Consider the following 18214-nt stretch of genomic DNA (forward strand, 5'->3'; position numbering starts at 1 on the left):
GTCATAACACTGAAAGCAGCTGTCATAACAACAATGCATTAAGTAACTATCACTTAGATACATTAAGTAACTATCACAGCAACACTGAAAGTAGCTGTCATAACAGTGAAAGTAGCTGTCATAACAACAATGCATTAAGTAACTATCACTAAGATATATTAAGTAACTATCACAGCAACACTGAAAGTAACTGTCATAACGCTGAAAGTAGCTGTCATAACAACAATGCATTAAGTAACTATCACTAAGATACATTAAGTAACTATCACAGCAACACTGAAAGTAACTGTCACAACACTGAAAGTAGCTGTCATAACAACAATGCATTAAGTAACTATCACTAAGATACATTAAGTAACTATCACAGCAACACTGAAAGTAACTGTCACAACACTGAAAGTAGCTGTCATAACAACAATGCATTAAGTAACTATCACTAAGATATATTAAGTAACTATCACAGCAACACTGAAAGTAGCTGTCATAACAGTGAAAGTAGCTGTCATAACAACAATGCATTAAGTAACTATCACTAAGATACATTAAGTAACTATCACAGCAACACTGAAAGTAACTGTCATAACACTGAAAGTAGCTGTCATAACAACAATGCATTAAGTAACTATCACTAAGATACTTTAAGTAACTATCACAGCAACACTGAAAGTAACTGTCATAACGATGAAAGTAGCTGTCATAACAACAATGCATTAAGTAACTATCACTACAATACATTAAGTAACTATCACAGCAACACTGAAAGTAGCTGTCATAACAGTGAAAGTAGCTGTCATAACAACAATGCATTAAGTAACTATCACTAAGATATATTAAGTAACTATCACAGCAACACTGAAAGTAACTGTCATAACACTGAAAGTAGCTGTCATAACAACAATGCATTAAGTAACTATCACTAAGATACATTAAGTAACTATCACAGCAACACTGAAAGTAACTGTCACAACACTGAAAGTAGCTGTCATAACAACAATGCATTAAGTAACTATCACTAAGATATATTAAGTAACTATCACAGCAACACTGAAAGTAGCTGTCATAACAACAATGCATTAAGTAACTATCACTACGATATACATTAAGTAACCATCGCTGACATAGTTTGTTATTTGCCCTATTGTGATATTATGTTTCAGTTTCTGTTTGTCTCCTCATGCCGGTGCTTTCATACATTTCACTGAAATATGTCTACAGAATCTAGACGATGATATCCTGCAGAAGATCGCCATGGAGATGAACTTGTCTGAAACTGCTTTCATCAAACTTTTAGGCAAGTCGGATAGTTTCAAGGGAAGTAAGTTTTCATATCGACACGTATCCAAAAGTTGACAGGGTTGGATTATAAGTTTGTCATAAGAGGGCTAACTGACAGAACGCAACATCAGAAGTCTCAGATAGGAGTACAGATTTACATTGACATATAAAGTGAAATAACCACGTAATTGATAGTGTTCTCTATGGGATACGACATTATGAAAAAGTTGGCATAACCATCCCATAAACAAGTATATAGTGTACACACAGAAACCTACACAATTGTAACTTAGATCAACATTGACTATTCTTTAAAACCAACACTTTTATCTGAAAATAAACTTGAAAATAAAGTATGAGTTGACGTTTGTTGTGCCCTTAAACGCACAATGGTCTTAAGTGCACAGAAATCATAAATAAACATGAGTGGGCGGAGCTTATGTGACCACGTCATACGGGATATTTGATTTCTTTGACGATGACTTTGTTGAGACTTCCATTAAACTAGATTGTATTTTATACGCACATATTCGCTTACCACGGTGTACTTATAACTTATTCTTGACAAGATCTCATTAAGTAGATGAGTAGAGCTCGAGTGAGATTGTCAATATTTCAATTCTTTCACGACGGCCAAGGAATAATTGAAGCCAAGCTTGGCAAATAAGTGATTGAAACACAAGGAACGACAAAGGGGCATTCTGATGTTGGAGGTGGACTAGCATGACAAAAATAACTTTTTCATTAGGTTTTAAACCTTCGCATGTCCCTGGACATACTAACACGGTAATTGTCGCATTGTCGATTCAACAAAATCGATAATTGAGTGCATTATTATGTGTCTTGACAGGTAATACGTTTGGTTTGAGGTGGTTCACTACAAAAGAAGAATTCAAATTGTGCGGCCATGCTACATTGACATCAGCAGCTGTTTTGTTTGGAAAATTGGGTGAGTAGAAAACATGAATTCCGAAACGTCCCCTGTATGAGTAACTGAGTGAGTTAAGTTTTACGCAGCATTCAGCAATGTTCCAGCTTATATGGCGGCGGTCTGTAAATAATCGAATCTGGACCAGACAATCCAGTGATCAACAGCATGATCATCGATCTACGCAGATGGGATACGATGACATGTGTCAACCAAGTCAGCGAGCCTGACCACCCGATCCCGTTAGTCGCCTCTTACGACAAGCATGAGTTGCTGAAGACCAATTCTAACCCGGATCTTCACAGGGATATGAACTGATTAAGCAATATTTCCAAGTGTATACTGCAGCTTAGCCTGTCTTACAGCGCCTGGAACAAACATATCGAATACATCCTATGCAGGTCTATAATATTGAGCAAGTTCGTAAATGGAGAAAGTAGTCTCTCCGTCCCTCCTTAGGTTCAGAGACTAGATGTCTAGTTTATATAACTGCTCGTCAACAGGACATACTCAAAATCAAAATCAACCATATTTTATTTCTTCAGACAACAAACAGGACCGTATCGTGTTTAAGACTCTGAGTGGGGATTTGATTGTTAAACGTGAGGGGGAGTGGATCCACATGGACTTCCCCGTTGGCGCCGCTGTGAAAGAGGTGGGTTGGATACACTGTGGCAGAGATCATATATGATCTCTGATTGTGGTCTCTTCGTATTATGATCTGCAAGGTCCAACATCGAGATCACATGTGGATGAGTTAGAGTTAACGCCACTTTCAGTAGCATTTGTTGTATCAAGGCGTTAGAGAATTCAGGAGGCGCATCCAGAGAAATTCCCTGAGGAGCATTCCTCCCTCACCTTTGGACTTCATGATTTATGTGCACCCCCACTTCTCCAAAATCCTGGATCCGCCCCTGGAATTCCTGCGAGGGAAACATGAAGGGGCGCAAGCTGTTGATGTCAACATCATACCGTGAAACTGGTTGGTTACCATTGAAAGTTAGACGAACACAAAGGAAACTCTGTACATTCTACAAAATTGTTAGTATGCAAGCTCCTGATTACCTGATTACTTCCACCTTTTACTGAAACCATTTCCGGGTACAACATGCGTAACAAATCAGATTTGGCTGTTCCTAAATTTCGCACCTCAATTCTCCAAAAGTCATATATTTATGATTCTGCAAGTTTATGGAATGCTCTCTCCTCTACAACAAAATGTACAAATTCATTATCATCGTTTAAATCAAAGTAACCTGGAAAAAATGACAAGGTTCTAAAATATTTTCTATTTGCTGAAAGAAAGACAAATATACTACACACGAAGTTAAAACATTCGTGTAGTTCATTACATGCAGATACGTTTCGTGTTAATCTATCACAGAGTAGAGCTTGCAATTGTGATGCTCCGGTGGAAGATGCTAACCATTTCTTTTTAAAATGTCCAAATTTTGTCAGTTGCCGTTTTGATCTGAAGCAAGACTTTGAACTATCAAAAGTTCACTTAAGACATTGATACCATTCTTTACGGCAACCCTGCTCTGCCAAATACTATTAATGAAAATATCTTGAGACATGTGCATAAATACATTGTACGAAGTAAGCGCTTCGATTAATCATTAATATGTCTTGATATTATTATGTCCATTCGTTACGTCCATTCATTATTGTTCATGTTTCTGATGGGAGCGGGCGGTAATAAGTTACATAACTTGTGCCCAATCCATTTCAACACTGAATAAAATATTTTCAAACAATAAGTAAAATTGACATAACGGACAATTGTGTCAACGATGATAGATAAAGTAATGCTCGGAAGTATAGAAGTATACAAAAACTATTAAAATAACCATTCACATCATTGAAAGTTGTTTTGCTCTTACACTATTGAAACTATATTACTGGCTCGCCTGCATGTCAATTGGTTTTGGCCAGTGATAGATTCTCTTTGAAAGAATGTCATCTTTACAAGAGAGTCTCAATAAACATCGGGGCGGTGGGGTAGCTTATTGGTTAAAGTGTTCGCTCGTCGCGCCGAAGACCTGGGTTTGATTGCCCATATGGGTACAATGTGTGTCGCCCATTTCTGGTGTCCCCCACCGTGGTGTTGCCGGAATATTGCTAAAAGCGGCATAATAAGAAACTCACACACTTAATAAACATCAGACGCCTAATTTGAAATCATTTATGACAACATAAGTCCTGACACAGATTTGGCGTATCTTTATTCTCCAGGCGTGACTTCCGTCTGCTGGTGGGCACCCCTGGCGACCCCGACAAACCGTTCCCCCACCCAGTCATCTGGCACAGTCAGTCAACAGAATATGTGGTAAGTGTTGTACATACGGTCAACTGGTATATTACATATATGTTTCCATGTGCAGCCCACACGAGGATGAGAAAAGTTTTCATTATGGGCCAAATATATACATTCGTGTTCTTTTTTCCAAAAATGACTGGATGTAGAGGCAGTTTTTAATTTTATTGTTTTTTATCTTTTACATATTTTCATGAAAGTAACATCGATTTTTATGTATCACATCAAGTATTTTACCGCGGTCCCTGCGGCAAGGAAATTACACTAACCGCATACTGGGCTGAATCTATCCCAATTCGACACATAGAGACAGGAATGGCGTGTGTAAAGCTCAAGGTGACGGTGCCTAAAAGTATTAGACGCAAGCTGATAAAGAAATATGAAGAAATTTAAGAAAAATAAATATATAGCCTAATATGCATAATAAAAAAATGCATTACTGACGATCTTCGTGCAAGTATAAATGTATCCTTCTCTGTCAAGACAGTTTCGCAACATGCAAAATAGTTGGAAAATTATGAGTGAATCACTGACACCAGGTGTTGCGTTGCCAGTAGGAAGTTCCTGCTGTACCGGTAGACTCGCCACCCACAATATCTGCATATCTGTTCCAGGGTAACAACACGTATGTGGTAGAGTTTGAAAACCCCGAGGTGGGATGGAGAGCCTTCTTTATACAGGTACGTGTATCCAGAGATGCTGGCAGGACTCGTATAAACTCCTCATTGGTCCAATTCACTTTATTAGTTTACACTGAGCCAGTGCTGATGTGAGAGGAGCTTTACTTCCACCAGCGGAGGATGAGGACGTTTCATTATTGTCACAACATTAACAACAACCTGGGCCCAACCAGCTGATGGTGTCGTCATTCATACACCATCTGCAATACCTTGTATATTTTGTGCAGCCTTCTGTTTGTCTTCCAATATGTGCAGATATCGGAATCATGAAACAAATGAATTTGATTTGATGACTATTTCAACATTTTGTCTCTACCAGAAAGCTATTTATCATAGCATAACACGAGGTACTTCCTGAACCAAAGGTATTCATTTCTGCAACTCACATAAGTAAGATGTGTAACTTATTATACTGAAAATGTGCCCCGACTGATTTCTTAGAGGGAAAGGACTGTGGGGTAGCCTAATGGTTAAAGCGTCCGCTTGTTACGCTGAAGACCCAGGAACAATGTGTGAAATCCATTTCTGGTGTCCCCTGTCGTGATATTGCTGGAATATTGCTAAAGGTAATGTCAAACCATACTCACTCACTCACTCTCAGAGGTCGACGTGAAAGTTACCCAGCCTGTGAGTCTGCTACTGGAAAACAATTTAACTGCCTGGTCCTTAACCAATCCAAAGCTTGCATTTTAATGTCAGATAAGATAACAATGTCTAGCATTTGGGTTCTATTTGTGTTACACTTATTGATAAAACGGGGTGATTTTCACTTGGTACAGAAATGTTTACTTTTATTGATTAGATATTAGACAGTTTAACACTATACAAAGAGTTGCTTCATTGTGGTGATGTTGCAGCTGACGTTCCGTGGTGTCAACGACTCTGTGCTTGAGTTCACAACGGAGAGCCAGATCATCCCCGATACCTTCCCCTTCCCTGACTGCAGTGGAGAAAGTTGCCGAGGGACACTTGTCTGACCAGTGATAATGTCATAGTGTTTCAACTATTTCTTGTCGACCTGTTTGCTTTGTGTTTTATGTTTAACGCCACAGTCCGCACTATTATAGCGGTTTCTAGTCGACCTGTAAATATGCAAGCGTACAAACCAGTGACTGAAATCATGAGCAACAATCCACGACATCTTGGTGCTGTGACACGCAGCAGTCACTGAACCTGACCACTTGAACCATCATGGGATCCTTGGAACAATTACATGTTACCAGGAACCTGTTGCTGTCTGGACCCCCACGATGTGATGTGTCAGTGCCATATACCATGGTTGTATTGTCCATGGACTAGGGGTATATTGGAGTGTGCCAACCACATGGTTATCGGCCCTTTAGTCTAAACAATCCACATGAAATCGTTATCTATTTTTAATGTACTTATTGTTCAAATAAAAGTGTTGGGAAATGGTCGAGATATTTTAATATGTATTATGAGCATTCGTTAAATGACATCATTATTTTTTACATCTGTGTTCAGGTTTAACATGTGCTTCTTCAGAAAAAGAGGAAAAGAACAGCCAGATTATTTGAGTGTGATATAACACGTAATGCACAATTGATGGACGTATCCATAATTGTGAATGAAAGCGCGTTTTTTTACACTGCTCTAAGCATATCACAGGACACCATATTAATCAGCTTCAAACTTTGTACCCATGTGGGAAATCGAACTGTTTTGCCTGAAGGTTTTAACCACAAAACAACCCCACCGATGGTTGTGTCAAATGTGAAGACAATACACGGTAAATCACCATAGTGATGACTTGTGCATCCACGTGGGACTTGGCGCTTTGTTTTTATTACAAGCATATAATTGTAGGTGTCCCAGATTTAACAAGGGGGTCCCAAACTGAGATTCAGACACAAGTGACGTAAGATTGCGAATGTTCAGAGGGTGCATACAAAACAGATGTGGAGTTCAAGTGCTGGCGCTAGAAAGCTATGAAACATTCGACTGTGTATTGCATTTTTAGATGATTAGAAAGTTAACTGAAAATGAAATCTTCATTCGCCTTACAGCTGTAATATTGCTGTGGTTGGCGATGAACAGACGGAATTGTATGATTCTGGTTAGCAGAGATTTCTTATGGATGTAGAAATGGTTTATTGCTTTTCACCCAAGTCCAGTAAATCCCCAGATCAAAGTTACTGCATTTGGACGAAAGGAGTGTGGAGATTAGATATAGGGGAAGGTGTGAGCTCGCTCAGCCTGTAGTGCATGTGCAATAGGTGTTTGTCGGGTTCATATCTGCCGATTTTGATGGACGCAAGACCCTACTGCAGTAACCATTGTGGTTCTGTAGAAATGGCTGAAATGCTGCTGTGAAACTTAGTATAATATTGTCCAGTTGAAGATGTTATGTTAGCATGGTTCATCCCTTTAGGTCGTTAATGGCAACGCAGGTTTGTATTTCTTGTACAGATCAAGGTCTTAATCATCTGTTGAACTCCCGTAGTTGGCCGCAAAACGTTCACGACGACGTCAATACACACTGCACGGCTTTCTCATCAGTTCGAAGCAGCATACATTTTCCTGAAGTCAGTTCTCCATCACCGGCTACCCTTTCTACTTGGCATTATCAATGTCCTAACTGATGCTGTTGCATCATAGGCGTAGGAACTCTCTCTCTGTATGTGTGAGTGTCTGTGTGTGTGTCTCTGTGTGTGTGTGTGTGTCTGTGTGTTTCAAACATTTCAATCCCTGAGAGGAACATCTAATTTTTTCAAGGGATCTCAAATGAAATTAATGGTTATGACATACATATATACTTTGAATACAGACAGGCTTCAAGTCATTCTCAGTATCAACAGTGTCTCGAGGACGTATCACCTGACTAAGGACCAGTCATTCTGAACATGCGGATAGGCAAGGCATACATGTCCAATACAGAAGAGTACACCCCACCCCATTTTTAGTAGTTTTCAATACTCCCTCTACCGCATCCCTTCATCTTTCTCCTATAATATAAGTCAAGGGAGGATGCAATATGGAAGTAGTCCAAGAGGGTTACAGTACCACTCATATATGCTCCAGAAATTCCCTCAACGCCCATTTTTTAGATACTTCTGTTTATTGTATTCAAATACATACACGATTTGTGACGCACGCCACAAAAAGAGAAACCACCTCAATGATACTTCACTAGGGTCAAATGAAGTAGGGCATCACTTTTTTAAACAGACTCCCGTCACTGCAGTATATTTAACTAGTAAATATGTAATGAGTTGATATTTGTTTAAATCTGAGAAAGTAACTTTAGTCAAAAGTCCATTCCATCCGGTTTTTACAGCATCCAAGAATCCCATTATGAGTTGTGTTATAAGAATTTATTCTCCCTATACTTGGGACTAGGGATTCATTGCTGAAGCATAATAAAACAGCCCAACATTATAAAGTGTTTCTTTGAGAGGCATTTTAGAAGTTGAATAGGTGATGGAAAACCAAGTTCTATGGATAGTCAACTTCTTTATTGCAATGGGTGCCAGTTTCGGTGTAGGTGCTAACACCCTTATCAAGCAAGTGAAACAAAGAGTTGAAACAAGGAGAATATATACATAGCTGCATAGTGATTACACATGTTTATACAATTGACAAGGTTGATACACACTGGATTGCTAATAAGTGATTTGAGCAGAGTAGATTGATGTACAAATAATACAGTGTTCATGTTATTTCGGTCACGAATTGGTGTATGCACAGTACACATGACAACTGATGCATTATAACATTATCACATGACATAACTCACATACTCTCCTCTTGAGTAAAACAACATACTTCATTGGCGGATCCAGAGGGGGGGTTCAGGGGGTTGGAACCCCCCCTTTTGAAAATGACTTAAGATCACATTGAAGATTTTTTTTTTGCGTTGGCGGAGCCAATGAGGGTTTCAGGGGGTTCGAACCCCTTGAACCCCCTCGTTTCAAAATTCCTGGATCCGCCCATGTACTTATCATCACTGAGAATGACAAACCACAAAATCTTCACTTTAGTACTGACCTCCCAAAGACAATACAACAGAGCAACATGAAACATTTAATTTCTTTACAAAACAATGACTATCTTGCCAAAATATAACATATGTTAAACAAGAAGCACAACTGTTACATTTTTTTCTACGATCTTTACTGAAATAAATAATTTATGATGTCACAAGCTGAATAACGGGTATGTCCACCATCGGCAAGGAGAACAGCAGTGCATCGACGACGCATAGAGCCTATCAAACGTGCAAGGAAGGCTTGTGGGATGTCACGCCAGATTCTCTCAAGTTCTGTTGCAAGGTCAAGGACGTTATCTGGCGGATGAGGAAGACGGCGTAAAACAAACATGCTCTATCGGGGAGAGATCCGGTGAATTTGCAGGCCAAGGCAGCAAGTCAACGTTGTGGTGTTGCAAGAAATCCATTGCAAACCTTGCCTTATGAGGGCGGGCATTGTTCTGTTGGAATGTTAACCCAGGGCCATGACGTTGCAGAAAAGGAATTGCCACAGGTCGAAGAATCTGATCCCTGTAGAACACACCAGTTAAGTTGCCCTGAACAATCACCAAAGGAGTTCTTTGGCGTGCTGTTATTCCACCCCAAATCATCACGGAACCACCACCAAAGCGATTCCTCTCCAAGACAGTAGCCTGTGCATAACGTTCTCCCACGCGTCTATAGGCACGGTGACGTCCATCACTATGGGAAATGTTAAACCTGGACTCATCTGTAAAAACAACATTTCTCCACCAAAACAAGGGTCTGCGGATGGCGGGACGTCGAGTTCTGATCCCGTGATGACGTAAACGTTGTCGAACTGTGTTGGGGTGGATACGGCGAGGTCCTGGGATGGTTCGGGCAGTCATCACTGCAGTCTGTAACCTGTGGCGAAGATGGGTCACCCTTATCCATCTGTCCTGTCTTGACGTTGTTACACGTGGACGTCCAGAACGTGGCCGATCGATGATGTCATTTGTGTTCTGGTAGCGTCTCACAAGTGCAGAAATGGTGTTCCGGTGGCAGTGGAAATGTGCAGCCACTTGTCGTTGAGACATTCCCCCACGGACCATCCCAATGGCCTCACGACGTTGTGCAGACGTGAGCCTTGGCATGCTATGCGTTTCAAAAGCCGTTTAATTTTGTGAACGATCGCAAGGGCAGGGGTTGAACTTTCCAAAGTGACTGTATTGTGCGGCATTCATTTGCTCTGTTTCTCTTTCCCGGAATGCACGTGCAACAACGTATTGCACGTCTCAAGGACGAACCCACTGATGTCACGGAACGTGGCACGTGCAAGCATGTTGGATACATGTCACTAATCGCTGAGTTTAAATCCTTATGTGTCTACACAGGTTTGATAAATTTAGATTTTAAATTTTTGTATGCACAGTTTCTTAAGTGCCTAGTATATTTTATATAAAGTATATACCAACTAAAGTATAATATGAACAGAAAAATAACAAGAAGACAGTCATCAATATCCCTCGCAATGGTAAAATAATCTTCATGAATATATCAGCTAGTTATGACTATGTCAAATGTTACATTGTTCTTCACATTGATCTACAAAGACATACATATGTAAACTATTCATATAGTAGCATGCTTGTATCAACAATTGACTGTCTGATACAGAAATAGAGTGGTACTGTTGATTTAAGTCAATAGGATCTTGAATACACACAAAGTGGAATTAGAGTATTGACTTCAGAAATCCAAAATTACCAAAAGGCACCAGTTCATCACCAGACATATCTATGTAACAAGTCTGGTGAAGAAACATTTAACGGTTTTTAATTTCTGCACTGGAAAAGAGCACTACCACCAATTTCAGTCGAAGTCAAAGTTGTTGCCATGGAAACTCAAAATATATTTATTCAGAAATCCAAAATTACTTAAAGGCACCAGTTCACCACCAGACCTATCTCTATGCAAAGTTTGGTGAAGAAATATGTAACGTTTTTTATGTTCTGCTCTGGAAAAGACGATTTTGCACAGATGGACGGACAGACGAAGGCCAAAATAATACACAGTCCCGCAAAATGAGTTGCAGGGGATAATAATTACAGTCCAAAAGAAAGATCCATATAAATGAACAAAATGCAAATGTAAGACCACAATCTATCAAGTGGAAGCCGTGGTGGCTGAGCGGGTTAGGCGGATGACTTGTGTGTTGGCAAATAGGTGCCTGACTCTGAGTGTGTGGGTTTGAATCCCGGATGGGACTCAACCAAACAGAAGTACAAAAATCTGTACTTTACTACGAAAGTGTAATCCCAAATATAAATATGTTAAAGTTGACTTAAGTTTTATCTGTATTAAAATATATACACCTCATAAGGAACATGTACATAGTCGGAAACAACGTCATGTAACCATTGAATTGTAGTGAACTATTGTCATTTAACAACACATCACATATCACATAACTAAAAGCACCTGATGTGGTTCAATGAACAGCTGGGACCTTCTTAATACCCATCCAACCTGAACCTGAATTACCCATCCCAGCCCTGTACAATGTAGGGAGGCAGGTGTCCCTGTCATAGCATTGCTGGAATATTGATAAAAACAGTGTAAAACAGTGAGAAGTATTAGATCTGGTGCTCAAAACATTGTTATAGTGTGAGCTGTGTTTTGCATGTCATTATTTCAAACTAATGCTTAGTGAACCCTACCTTACAAAACACTCTGATCAACTTCAATATCCCTGTGAAATCAAAGTTTGAATACTACCTTTGATGGGATCATAAACTCTAGTATTTCCAGCTGAGAGTTTCCCTGACTCATAGATTGCCCATCGGCCCCCTGACCTTGACATTGAACACATGATGACAGCCTGGCTATGATTGGCGTGAGTGAAGGATGTCTTACACAAATCTGTATTTGGTTTGTCAGCTTCGTAGAACTTCAGGCTGGGGTTTGGGTATTTGGATATGTTTGGTGAACCCCATGCACTTAATGTGAAAAATAAATGGGTGACTTCACTCGGGATTTTTTTAAGATAAACGTTAATAACATGGTGACCTTGATTCTTTATGCTGTCCATTATGTCTCCTGAATGTTGCACAGCACCACTGACACAACTGAGATGACGCCAGTCACAAAGATGAAGAAACTGTGTTCCGTTATAGAGGAGACAGGACGCATCAAGAAAATCTACCCCAGACAGTGGAAATCCCCAGTAGAGATCAAAAACTACATGATCAAACCCTACTGGAATGGCCAGCATCAGGACAACTAAGTAGACTGTAGAGTTAGGTTGAATGTTGTAGTCTCTCAGCTTCATCTGTTTCTGACCATCTCCATACACCTACAACAGACAAACAGCTCTCTTGACCCGACCCAAAGCTTTTGTTTTTGCATGTTGTTTAATGCCGCACTCAGCATTATTCCAGCTATATGGTTGCCGTCAGTAAATAATCGAGTCTGGACCAGACAATCAAGAGATTGACATCATTATCCACGTAATTGGATATGATGGCATGTGTCAACTAAGTCAGCAAGCCTGACCACCCGATCCTGTTAGTTGCCTGTTATGACAAGCATGGGTTGCTGACAACACTGGTCATGGCCCAAAGCAGTCAGACTGTACACTGCATAAAGAATAATATAGTATACTGTTCCATAATGTACCTGGCAGTTAGGGCTGGGACGGGTTTATCAGACGGGTGGGTAATGAGTTGGACCCGGGTACTTGTCTCAATACCCGGACCAGTTAAGATCATGTGACTAATATATCAACAATGTAATATGTTATTTTTCATGATTAAAAGGTTGTATTGTCTTTGAAGATTTACACATAACTGTGCAGTCACCTGTTTTGAATATAATACATGGTTAAGATATTGAAAAACTCAAAATTTTAGCCTCAGAGCTAAAGAATATATTGTCCTTTCTTACAAATTTGATGTCGGGAAGTAACATTACGGGTATGGTAATAGGGGGTGGGTTACCCAGGTAGAGAATTTGGACACATCCTAGCCCTACTGGCAGTAACCTTTAAACCAAATAATCACTCTGCTGTTCCAAAGATAAGACATTTATATGATTCACATTTACTTTCCTGTTCGATTAATGTCCTGTAGTGAAAGTCACAATATCTTGTCTTCACAAAATAGGTGAGGATACATGTTCAGCAAAAGATGAAGTCAGCGTGTCCAATCATTGCACCATACCTTTATCTCTATATCATTGTATAGCAGCTTCTGTTTCTGAACTTCATGTTTCATCTTGTTCTGTATGGACTGCTTCAGCTCCAGTATTGTCATGGAGGGCCTGTAGTTCACTGTCATTGAGTCCCCATTCAGTACTGCCACACGCACCACACCCTGACCGACACCCTCGGGAATAACCAAGGGAGTGAACTCTGTAGTGTACTCACGGAACATCTCATCTAAGGTGCGCTGAATGATAGCAATATTTCTGCTTTCAGGTGTCACAGGCTTTCCACATTCTGCAAATGGACAGCACTTCTTCTCTTTCACTTGTCGAATCACACACTGGAAAAATAACACAGAAACATTTTTGCTTATTTCTTTAAATCGCTGTGATGCCCATTTTTGCTGTCCCCTGCTACACTATTGCTGGAATAAAGCTCCATAAAACCAGACTCACTCACTTTAAAGCCCAAAATGACCTAATTACAGACCATAATTAAATTATCTTTTCACCATCTATAACCTACTCTTCATTATATGTTAATCAATTTGTTTCAAAACCACAAAGATCCTAATCACACCTAACCACAAAATGCCTGAAATACTGACAATGCCAATAAACATTTTAACTTAGTATATAGATGCACAGAGATTTCTGTAGACATTATTCCAAAGAAAGAGCGGTCAAAGACTGCATTCATTACCTTCATGACCATCTTTCAGATGTATTACCCTTTGCAGGGGTTCAAATTGTGCTTAATATAAATATTGAAATGGCAGAGATAAAATATTTTCAATGTGCCTTTGCAGCATGACTAAAATTTAATAAATGATTGATTCATTGAAAAGAAAATGCAATGAATCCGACCAACTGAAATGATTCAAAATCTTTTTTTGCACACTAACAAACTGTTTATCAGTGGCACTCTCTATCTCACAGCTTCAAATGTGCATGGTCATTCTGAATGTTATTGTGCATAACAGGAAATCCCGTTTTGCATGATAACATGGTTTATGAGTTAGTTTATGGGTTCAGGACAAATGAAACTGAGCTGTTCTTGCAGAAAGGATGGAGATTAGGAAATCCACCTCTCAAGGTTACAGGTTTACAAACTACATGTTGTGTACAGATTATTAAACAATAAATTGAAATGACATAATTGTTATAATGTTTTGAGTTTAATTGTATCATCAAAGGTATGGGCACAGGTTTTTCACAAAGGCACACAGGGGTCTACATTATCTGTCTGGCGAGCTATGGCACGCTTCGATTAAAATACATGTCTATCCCTGCTTTGTCAGTGCATCTATATCCATCCCAAATCCTTGTTTGGATTAACTATTAATTTTGATACCTTATATGTAGGTTGGTAGTCAAAAACTGATACATTACTTAAATTCCTGATTATTTCTAGCAGATACTGTAAGGTATAACAATCAAGGCAGCCTGTCGGCACAAGAAAATATATTCTCCACAACTACAAAGGACAGAAGACAAGATGAGACTGGTGTACACATGGAGTACGGACAACCTGTTAAGAATACTTGTCCCTCGCTGCCTCACCATGTGTGTGTTCAGGGGGTTCGAACCCCAGCCCCCCTCTTTTTGAAAATGACTAAAGACCACATAGAAGTGAATGGTTTGCATTGGTGGAGCGAAGAGGGGGTTCAGGGGGTTCGAACACCCTGAACCCCCTCCTCTTTGAAAATTCCTGGATCCGCCTATGTAACCCATGCTTGGCAGAAGAGGCGACTAACGGGATCGTGTGGTCACTGACTTGGTTGACACATGCATTCATATCCTAATTGCGTAGATGCTAAGGCTGTTCATCACTGGATTGTCTGGTCCAGACTTGATTATTTACAGGCTGCCGCCATATAGCTTGAATATTGCTGAGTGCAGCATCAAACTAAACTCACTCAATAATGACTAGGTTATACTTTTGCTGGTCTCATATAGAACAGCTACACACATGAATGTTTCCTTTATGTTAATACCATTTCAGTTAATTACCAGTATTAAGTGTTGGGCATATTGTATGGAAATCAACAGCACCATTCGGTCCTTATATCACATCTCTGACCTAACAAAGTTGTTCAAATATACAAGTCAAGATGACCACTGATTTTCTTTCAATTCCTGCAACCCCATGCTTTTTTTCCACAGAATATTTTGAATTATGGCAATCTTACCCTCATGCAGTGAAATCTTGGATGTTTGCAATTCTCAGTTATGTCAAACTGAGGAAATTCATTGGACAGCTTGTTTTCCTTACATCCAAAGCACCTCATTGTCAATGCTGAAAAATGGAAAAACCTCTGAGTTATAAACATCACCACTTCCTCAATATATAGAGAATATTGTGTCCACTTTCTGATTGAAAAAGATTGCTGATTTCTAAGATAAGAATTTGATGATGAACAATTCTGATTATTCAGTGTAGTTGGAATCACGCCAAATATTTAACAGTACTTTCATTCCATGAAGTTCCTCTTTGAATTGAGAGGTCACATAGGTTTACATTCAAAGTCTTTGAATTAAAATCTATAGCTGTTTAAATATGACAAAATGTTTACGGCACATAATAAGTTTGGGAAATATAAAGCCATGATGTTTCTGAATGCCACGTACTGAGGTCCATCACAAGCATTTGAATCACTAAACCATTGCATCCTCTTTTGGAGTTATCTCCCTTACACTAGAAAGCCCTCAGTATACGAAATAATGCATTAAGGACCGTTTATAATTTATGGGTGGGTGTGGGGTGGGTGTGTGGTGGGTGATGATGATTTTTTATGGAGAAGCATGTACAATGTAACTGCCCCTGCCAAAAAAAATAAATTTATGTACAAAGTAAGGAACCCCCCTACATTTCATGTACAAAATCAATGCCCCCAACCCCTATTTTTAAGCATAATTGTTAAGTACATAATTGCTGACAAAACCCCCAGCCCCAGTTCATGTGTTAAAAATTGTTGACCCCCCTACCTCCGCAGAACAAAATGGGTGATCCCCCCTTAAAATCAATACCCCACCTAGCCATAAATTATGAATGGCCCCTTAATGCAAGAGCACAGGATATTGGATATGGGATACTGTTTGGAAAGATCTTTTATAAAAAGCTATTTTAGACATGAATAAAGATGATGTGATGCATAGTTCTCCTTCATATTAGTAATAACTTGTATTTTATGTATTCTGAGTGTTTCCAATTCTTATTTGGAAGAATACATGATCATTTTATTTCAATAATTGTTATTTAAGTTGTGAGAATAGAATTTCACAATGTTTATGGTACTATAGTAACATGGTGACAGGCTGGTATAATGTAGGTGTAAGGACAAAGTTTATTTATGATGTATAGCAACATAACAACGTATGGTATGGAATTACAACTTCTTTGATATGTACAACATGACATTTCTGGGCTACTACTTGACCCTTAATCATGCCATTCACCTGATGCGCAGGTTCAGTTCTCATTTCAGTGAATTAGGCATCCACTACTGAATTGTTGATTAAAAGGACAAATACATTTATCCTACATATCCTATGCCTTTCCAGCATATTCAATCATTAAATGTATGTATGATAAAAGTGAGCAAAATCAACTTATGAGACTATATAACATCTCAGGAATATATAGTCATAATGGACTGGAAGATGTTTTTCACCAGCATAAAGATAAACTATTGGTGAAGGTGTTAATATGAAAAAGAAAACAACATCTGTACAAAAAGTATAGTTATGAAGTGGCTCCAGTTAAAAATCATTCATGAAATCCTTCCAACACAAACCTTCCTACTCAAAGTCAGATATATGTAGATTCCAGCCATGGTTAATTTTGCAATATCATACCTGGAAAACGCATTTATACAAATTGTATGTGAATGAAATATCTCAAACTAGAGTGACTATAGTTGGCTTGCAAATATATGAGGTCTACAAAAAATTACATGTACTGTAACCATTGTTTCTGCATTTGAAGGTACAAATCAGAACCCCCTAAGGGCCACATTATTAATTGTAAAAGAATATACTTATTTACAAAATGTTAACATATAAACCCTACTTTGCACAAATTCAAGTATAAACAACAAAAGATATTAATTAAATACAGTGCAGTATAAGTACTCAGTTCTCTACTCTTAACACACACCTGTAATTTATACCATTAATTGAGATATCAATGAGGCAATTGTGATATCGCACACGCACACACACACGCACACGCACACACACACACACACACACACACACACACACACACACACACACAGCCCTCATTTTTTTATCTCTTCAAAACCTACCGTTTGACAAGCTTCTGGCTGACAACAATAATGCTACGTCTTCGTGTTCGAAGAATATCATGCCTTTTTCCACGTAGCCAATTATTCCAGGAACTCTACTTTTGGTCGTCTACTTTCGTTATTGAGTCTTTTCAGAAAGGGTCGATTGTGATAGTAGGGTGGACGGTTTGCTAAAGGACTTTGGTTTGCACGAATGTGAATGAAAGATCTAATGTCGGTTTCATTCAATTTGTTGCATGAAATGAAGAGAACAGATGCAGGTCTAGGTAAAATCAATTCTTTACTAAGAAGTCATCTATCAGTCAACAATCTAAGAGAAAACACGCGGGTTTCATTGTTCGGGTCCCCTTATGTTTGTATAGATTGGTCCATATATGACGTTATTTATTTTCCTGGGATCGGGTGCAGAACTGTCCACGTCTCGGAATCTCGGAGATCAAGGTGAGCGTCCCTGACAGTTAAATTTGTTAAAATATGGTTGATATTTTTTTTCTGGTTAACCCATAACAGTCTATACAAATGTTAGCTACATGTACATTATTTAATGAGTAC

General features: G+C 39.0%; 1 protein-coding gene and 1 long non-coding RNA gene across 2 annotated transcripts; one reads left to right on the forward strand and one right to left on the reverse strand.

Moving 5' to 3' along the window:
• Window positions 1-1234: 1234 nt before the first annotated feature.
• Window positions 1235-6617, forward strand: LOC124266154. The gene is made up of 6 exons (XR_006895643.1): window positions 1235-1315; window positions 2126-2224; window positions 2749-2858; window positions 4439-4532; window positions 5135-5200; window positions 6058-6617. It is a non-coding gene; the product is annotated as an uncharacterized LOC124266154 (long non-coding RNA).
• A 4798-nt stretch (window positions 6618-11415) lies between these two features.
• LOC124266151 lies at window positions 11416-17806 on the reverse strand. Its single transcript, XM_046700959.1, has 4 exons — window positions 17663-17806; window positions 15545-15651; window positions 13370-13693; window positions 11416-12504 (listed from the first exon to the last, which is right to left on the reverse strand). The coding sequence occupies exons 1-4, from the start codon at window positions 17721-17723 to the stop codon at window positions 11893-11895; spliced, it is 1104 nt and encodes a 367-aa protein (XP_046556915.1). The 5' UTR covers window positions 17724-17806; the 3' UTR covers window positions 11416-11892.
• Window positions 17807-18214: the final 408 nt, after the last annotated feature.

The sequence above is a fragment of the Haliotis rubra genome, unplaced genomic scaffold, assembly GCF_003918875.1.
Source record: "Haliotis rubra isolate DU_JTF1 unplaced genomic scaffold, ASM391887v1 Scf1233, whole genome shotgun sequence".
Taxonomy (NCBI): domain Eukaryota; kingdom Metazoa; phylum Mollusca; class Gastropoda; order Lepetellida; family Haliotidae; genus Haliotis; species Haliotis rubra.